Source organism: Thunnus thynnus, chromosome 3, assembly GCF_963924715.1.
Source record: "Thunnus thynnus chromosome 3, fThuThy2.1, whole genome shotgun sequence".
NCBI classification, from domain to species: Eukaryota; Metazoa; Chordata; class Actinopteri; order Scombriformes; family Scombridae; genus Thunnus; species Thunnus thynnus.
The window spans coordinates 2,648,232-2,656,180 of record NC_089519.1 but is presented as its reverse complement, the minus strand read 5'-3'; the positions used below and the strand labels follow the sequence as shown (position 1 = coordinate 2,656,180).

Sequence of the window (7,949 nt, the reverse complement as noted above, 5' to 3'; positions counted from 1 at the left end):
CACCAGTCTCAGGGGAAATTTAGGGGGAATCACGAGTCAGGTTCACTTCTCTAGAGCAAACTGAGAAACTGGCAGCAGGCAAGATTTTTTTTTTTCTCAGACAGTTACAGGCAATGCATCACATCTAATTGGACACCAAGGACAGCTTAGGGTGATTCACATGGAGTCATGCATTGCCATGTGTGACTAAACCGATCTATAAGCTTCTCTCCCTAGAATATGTGTAAATAAAATATCATCAGCTTAAGGACAGATAAGTTCTGCAAATATGTTTTTAATTTATTCAGATTTAACACCACAGGAAGCAAATCATACCGTTTTAGCTCAGGTTTCTAATGGTAAGTGATACACTTTCACTACAGGAGGAATCAGCAAACAACTTACAGTGGATAAACACTAGTGTTTCTGCATGGAGTCCTGACAAAGGCTGACAAAGCCTGTTGCTCATCCTCGATTCATACACTCAGCAACTTACAAGAACTGAGGGGAGTGAAATACTATTTCTGTCCAATTATCTGTCACATTATCACATCTATGCCGCTGCATGAACTCAGGATTTTTGGTCACCAGACGTTAAAAAAATGTACAGTACTACTAGAATACTCAGCAAGAAAGTGGAAAACATCTCTCCAGTTCTCAGGTCTTTACACTGACATACATTTCTGATCTGATGCTACTTTATAAACTAAAAAAACTTCTTCTCTCATCTGGCACAGGTTTGCTTATTGTCCACAGAGTCAAAACTAAACACAGAGAAGTAATGTTCAGTTTCTATGCACCACATATAAATCTAGATAGCACAACCCCCCAGACAAGTTGACTTGACCCCTACAGGATCCCAACATGGACAAAAGTCCTGAGTTTAAAATAAAGTGACAAGTAAAAAAGAGCATTATATATTTTTATAGGTCAGTAAAAACATATTTTTTTATTTCTAGTCTTTCTATATCTTCTTACTCTGTTGTATTATTACAGGCTGTTGATTACATTTCACTTTTTGCTGTTCCTAAAACAGAATTGTTCCGCAGGTATTTGATATCACCGTTTCATCTCACATCATATGAAGTAACTCATTCATGGTTCTGATGAAGTCACTTATAATTAACAACCCCCGCCTCTTTCACATGAACATGCTCAAAGCTAGATAAGAAAACCCAGAGGTGACTGAACAGGCTGATAACCAGCTTAGCCAGACAGATGCCACACAGAGGCTTAAACACAAATGTCAAGAGGCAGGCAAAATAGCCTACAGTCACAAAACTCCAATCTTCAATCAGGTCTCTGTACACACATCATAAGGCAATGGTCTGTGTGGGAGAGAAAAGAAAAAAAAAGGTATAATACACACACACACACACACACACACACACACACATTTTGCACTCTGTCACCAAAAGGTCTTAATATGCATTTTGATCTGAGACCTTTTTTGTGATTGATTGGGATTGATGACTACCATGAGTATTAACGATGAGTCAGATTTTACCAATAGGTTATGCACTGATAGGTTGATTTATATTGTATTTTGACTTTTGGTCCTTTACCAGTCATTGGAGATTTTAAAACTATTTTGTATGCTTGTTGCATGCTTTTACAATGCTGTTGTCTTTCTATATATTTTTTCTATATCTCTCTATTTTCCATTTTTTCTATCCTTTTTTCTCTATTCAATTGTTCTTTTACTTGTTTGGGTGTGATAAAGATGGCCTCCCACCTAATGAAATTTGATAAGATAGGTCTATCATTGATATGGTGTGTGCATATACATATATTCATTTATTTATTTATTTATTTATACTCTCCTACACAGACCATTGCCCTATGATGTGTAATTAGACATATGTCAATTTTTTTTACTGAATGACCGACCATATGTTTTCAAATGTCATATCAACATTGAATTAAAAAAAAAAAAAGTGGATTTCTGGTGTTTCTATTTTCTAGAGTACTCCCATCATATACACTTTTGTGACTGCCATCTTGTGGTGTTTGTTTTCCCTGCTACTTGCTGACCAGCAGGTGATAATGATTTTATTTGATTGCTGCCTCTACTAGAAAGGCCCGTCTCTCATTTACATTTGCCTGAGGAAGATCTTACAGATCGAAACGTTGCCTCAGAAAAGAATAAAATTACATAACAGTGTGCAGACCTTTGTACCCTGCAACAAAACAGGAAACTAACATTCAAAATAATCCAAGCATGATTATGATAAACCAATAGGTTCACTGTCTAATTAATAGATTATCATTATATTATCTCCACAAATGCATTATGTAAATATTCAACAGCCATACATTGTGAGAGGTTGTTCTCATTCAAACAGGAAGTAAATAATTTATTATCACCTGATACACTACTTAGCATTCCTGTCACCATCAGATTCTGTACTACAATCTGAAATTACAGGTAGCAGATCATGCCAAACATTACATTTATACAAAGACATGTTGCATCTTGTAGCTCAGAAAAAGGCTTGTTTATGGGATGATCCTGTCTCATAAAGGGGACTAGTAATCCCATATAGGTAATCAGTCAACCACAAGAGCAAGACGGACATGACTCTGTTGGCTAGTTTTGTAGAAAACACCACTAACAGCACTCTCTGTGAGTACTGAAATCTTTGCTGCGAGGGAATCTAAACAGAACTGTCTATTTAAAGAGATTTTCTGATATTTGTCTCCATGTGTCATTATGCTGTCACAACTGATGCATATAATGGATGGAAAGATGATGTCTTTTTTCTACGGTACTCTGTGATTGTCTGGAATTATAATTAGGACCCTGCTCATATGGTATTTTCCACACTCTTCTTGCTGTTTATTCACTCTCAGATATCACCTCCTCTCTCCTCCTGAATTGGCCCCGTACACTCATTTGCATGCCCTTCCATCATTGGCTGCCTGGATGTTACGCTTCAACAGGCTGCCTCCTGCTGATTGGTTGCAACTACAGGAGGGCATGGATGCTCTCTTACCAAAACAGGCATAAAAGGCAGTGTGTGTGGGATCACAGGCATAGAGGAGCACCCAATAGACAACTTTGAGGAGCTTTGAAAGAGCACTCCTGCCAGCCTGATAAAGTGGCAGGTGAAAAAAAGCAAAAAGAAGCTCAAGACGAAGACTCACAAGAAACTGCTGAAGGGAAAAATTTCAAGGAAAAACAATTTAAAAGAAGAGAGTAAGTCTGACAGCTGTTGAAATTTATAGTGTCAGAGACTGTTGTAACCACTAAGAGGAAGTGAGTGCATTGAGGCAGTTTTTGTGACACAGTTTTTTCTTCACTCATCCAGGCCATTAAAAAGCAGCATGTCTCTGGAGGTGAAGGAGAAGACTCAGGTGCGTCTAGTGTTTCTGGGGGCAGCAGGAGTGGGCAAGACAGCCCTGATCCGGCGCTTCCTCCAGGACACCTTTGAGCCCAAACACCGGCGCACAGTGGAGGAGCTACACAGCAAGGAGTATGACCTCGGAGGGGTCAAGGTCACCGTGGAGATTCTGGACACCAGCGGCAGCTACTCCTTCCCAGCCATGCGCAAGCTCTCCATTCAAAACAGCGATGCCTTTGCACTGGTGTACGCTGTGAATGACCCAGAGTCACTGGAGGCTGTCAAGAGCCTTCGGGATGAAATCCTGGAGATCAAGGAGGACAAGTACACACCGATTGTGGTGGTGGGGAACAAGGCAGACCAGGAAGACGAGCGTCAGGTGTCCAGTGACGATGTGCTGTCAACTGTAGAGCTGGATTGGAACAACAGTTACCTGGAAGCCTCTGCAAAGGAGAACGCCAACGTGGTGGAGGTGTTCAAGGAGCTCCTGCAGCAAGCAAACCTTCCAAGCCGCCTCAGCCCTGCATTACGCAGACGCAGGGAGACCTTTCCGAAAGACACCAGCTTCCGGCCGCCTATGAACAAGACCAACAGCTGTATTCTGTCTTAATGGGAAACAGAGAAGAAGAAATGTGCTTCATGAAGGGACAAGAGATGAGAGAACAGAGGGTATGATGCGCAACTCAGTGCTGCTGGACAGAGGAGGAGAGACAGAAAAACTCGACTTCAGTCAGTGTGGGTGTAAAGTGAAGAGCTGCCTACTTAAGATACTGTAAGTGATTTTGGACCAACAGACACTTCAGGGTTCACAACTGAGAAGAGAAGAAACTGAGGAGGAGAACGCTATTTAGACTGAACTTGAAAAGACTGCAACCTGAATAATTATGAACCTGAATTAAATGAAGTGGAGAGTAGGACATTAATTACTCAGTTGTTTACTTGTTGTTGCTGCTTATTTGGTGACATGCTGCAGGTGTTTAGATCAATGTATAGCTTTTGGATTTCTATTTAAATGTTCACTCACATCAAGATTTTTGGACTGTTGCAAACAGATTATTTACTAAGTGAAACTGTGTGTATATATATATGTTGTGGTTTGTGCAAAAGTTGTATCTATTCTGTAAAATGTACTAATTCACCTGTAGCACATCATAATGTTTACATTTTTTGTATTTTGTATTTCAGTTTGTATTTGCAATTGAGTGTGATATTATTCTTGGAATTTTTTAAGTGGTGAAATGCAAATGTAAACTATAAATGCACTTTTCATTTTAGAATTACCACTCAAAATTATGTTTTTTTTTTATAAATTCAAATTTTTTATCATCTCACAAATGGCATTATTTTGTTGTTTATTTCACACATGTAAGTGTAATGTGGATCTAAATGTGTAATAAAAAATAAAAGCACAAAGAGTGAAATTTGTTGTGTGAAATTGTTGATATTAATGTACCAGATGTATAAATTATCTATAAATTGTCGAGAAGCAAATTCACTTCTAAGTAAATAATTATGTAAACAAGATAAGTATTTCAACGCAAATAAATTAATCATTAATTATATTAAAATTAAAATAATTCCTTTAAGGGAATCATGTTAGTACAGCAATAAATGACAAAATAAACAAACATAACATACATGAGATACATCAGGGACATGGACCATGCTGTAAAAATACAATTATATTGCAATATAGTAAAACTGCATTATAGGACTGCTGTTATTTTGGCAGTTATTTGATTAATTTAGCATATTTGAAGCAGGAAGAGTTATTATTCTTGTTGACCCACAGGGAGTTGTGAATTTTTACAGTATTTGAGAGCTTCTTTCTTCATGGGGTCAGGAAAATGCAAACTTACTTTCAGTATAGCAAACAGTTTTTTTTTTTACAGGGAACACATATTTTTATGTCCTTTTATGTAGAAATTACAACACAAAAATGGGAACCAATACAATAAAATCACATGATAAAACTGTACTGTGAAATACAGAAGTGAAGATTAGAGGCAGTCACACTGATAATCTACTTGTCAAATATCACTGCTTGTGTTACAAAACTGTGATTACTGATTACTTTGGATAGAGTCCCAGCATGGTCTGTTTCTATAATTACTGCTCCAGCATCCATGCAGTCATAAAATAAGATAAACAAGCCCACAAGTGTCAACAAATGTATCACCAGAGTAGTTCCTGTTTCTATTTTTTATCCTTTTAAACACAAAAAAGTGACTAAAACACCTAAATTAATGTCTAAAGAAAGCTGAAATATAGATAATGCAAGAGCTTGTGCTCCAGGTTTTCTCAGTTGGCTGCATCCTGCAGTATATTAAGATCTATGCTACCATCTGTTGGTGAAAAACACACACTACATTTACTAAAATTAGCAAGGGCTCAGTGTGTGTGTAACCCTAGTGTCCTCTGTGGTACCTTCAATTAGACGCCTCATGTTCACATGTGCACGTTTAAGGTTTTAAGAAAATGATTTTGTGAATGACTTTTATATTCAAGTGAGCAGACTCAAACTTCTCTTAAAGATCCCCTCCAGACATGTTTTGAGATGTATATAAAATAGTCTACTTTGAATAATAAGTTGTGTCTAATGTGGTTTTTCCACAAAAAAAGTTCAATTATCTCATTTAAAATCCCTAAAATGGCATCTAATCCTTCTCCCACATAGAAATTCAAGAATCTATGAATATGCAAATATTTTTCACTTCCAAAGATTAACTGCTGGACACAAGATGCCTCCTACGTCACTGAAAAGTCTATTCTCAATGTACGTTTACTTACACAAGTTTGCGTAAGTTGAACTACTAGTTGTGATGTCACAAATCATGCTCATAGGTAGCCTACACGCCTTTAAACTCAAAAAGTAAGCGCAGAGCAACTTTCTCCTTTCAGAAGATTGAATGTGAAAACAGCTTTCTAGTGTCACACTCTGCACATACATCATTCTGCAGAGTGAAGCTCAAACTGTAGCAACAAGAAGCAAAACACACTTTTTAAGTGAAGGGGGAGTTTTCATTCATCTTTAAGTTTTCATCAAGTTTCAAAGAATGTGTGCTGATCTTATTGTCTATCATCAGTCTGGAGTGACTGGATTGACTCAGTGTGTACACAGAGTCTCATGTAGCAGAGCTGGCCATTTTGAAGCAGAAAACACAGGTTTAAAGTGAACTGAAACAGGCTGAAAAATATCACAAACACACTTCCCATCTCTACAAAACATTTGAAATTTAAGATGACAGCAAGTATGACGACCCAGTTAAAGAGGCAGCATTAACTCTGCTAACCGGCTCCAAGTGTGAGGGGACAGCACACAAAAGTGTGAAAAAGAAACTCAGCTGCCCTTTAGCATCATAACATTTGAATACTATATGGTTCAGCTGCACTCTTGTCTAACCGGTTGACAAAATGGACCATTGTGTAGTTCCTTAAATAGATGTACATGGTTCCCCTATAGGCAACCTGCCGAGCAGAGACAGTTGTAGTGCTCAGGTCCAAGTCCCCCCCCCCCCCAACCCTCCTCTCACCCCCACACACACACACACCATGCCATCAGATTAGACTGAACCAAGTTTCCTGTTTTAATTTGAGGAAGTTACTGGGTAAACGTTTGTGGGCAGTTCCTCTTTCAGTCCACATTTAAACATTCTTCCGCACTGTGCTCTTGTTCACTTGTGAAGGGAGGGAGGCCTAGCAGCTTCACAGTCATTCAGGTGTGTGGATTTGTCATCTCATAACATGGAGTTCTACTTTTGATTCATTTTAGGTCAGAGATGGATATTTGAGGTTTTCAGAGTAGACATTTTACGCAGACAACCTTCACTCTAGCATTGTTGTTTTGATCAGAATTCCACGGTTAGATTAGCAGCGAGAGAGGCCATTCATACACTTATGATTCGCTTTCTCAGATGTCTTTGCCCCTGGACTTGGTCAAAGCTCCTCAGCAGATTTAAGGGACTCTGAGGCGTTTAGAACAAGTTCAGGGTCCTGGACAGAACACAGCAAGATTACTGAACTAAGCAATGAAATGTCAACCGTCTATGTATTGCTTATATATAAATGTATTAGTATCTTTGGTATATTCAGATTACTACAATGCAGGTTTATTTTTTCTGCCTCTTTAGAAGAATAAATATAACTCTAGAATGCGTCAAATGCCTAAATTTACTCTGTCTGAGCCTTGTTGGGGCATGTGTCAATGTGTAAGACACACTAGTGAATGAGTCACTTATTATTATTTTTGTTTTTAGAGAAATGAATGTTTGTAGTTGAATTAAGTCAGAGGTTACATGTGGGAATAATAATCAGCCACTATGTCATTTAAAGGCCAATTTAAAGTGATTATATTCTATATACCCACAGTGTTAGAGCCTCAGCTCTGCATTACAATCATAACTGGTCATTTTTTGGTGTGTTAAACTTAAAATTGTATTTCCTCCATCTTCTTATTTTAGGAGGCATTAAAATGTTCATTTACTTCTAGTGTTACATAATGTTACACATACACACAGCACGAAAAGACAGGATTTACAGTTTTATGAACAAGAAAATCAGGACACGTTACAACAATCTAACTCCAGTGCCCTGCCTGCATAACCAAATCTTTCAGCAGCGAGCTGC

At 38.1% G+C, this 7,949-nt stretch overlaps 1 protein-coding gene across 1 annotated transcript; it reads left to right on the top strand.

The window, feature by feature from the left end:
* The first annotated feature begins 2,951 nt into the window (after window positions 1–2,951).
* LOC137174905 (GTP-binding protein Rhes-like) lies at window positions 2,952–4,738 on the top strand. Its single transcript, XM_067580436.1, has 2 exons — window positions 2,952–3,178; window positions 3,291–4,738. The coding sequence occupies exon 2, from the start codon at window positions 3,307–3,309 to the stop codon at window positions 3,931–3,933; it is 627 nt and encodes a 208-aa protein (XP_067436537.1). The 5' UTR covers window positions 2,952–3,178; window positions 3,291–3,306; the 3' UTR covers window positions 3,934–4,738.
* The last annotated feature ends 3,211 nt before the right edge of the window (window positions 4,739–7,949 follow it).

Excerpts from the sequence above, each read along its gene's own strand:
- LOC137174905 (XM_067580436.1), top strand. The coding sequence starts at position 3,307 with ATGTCTCTGGAGGTGAAGGAGAAGACTCAGGTGCGTCTAGTGTTTCTG.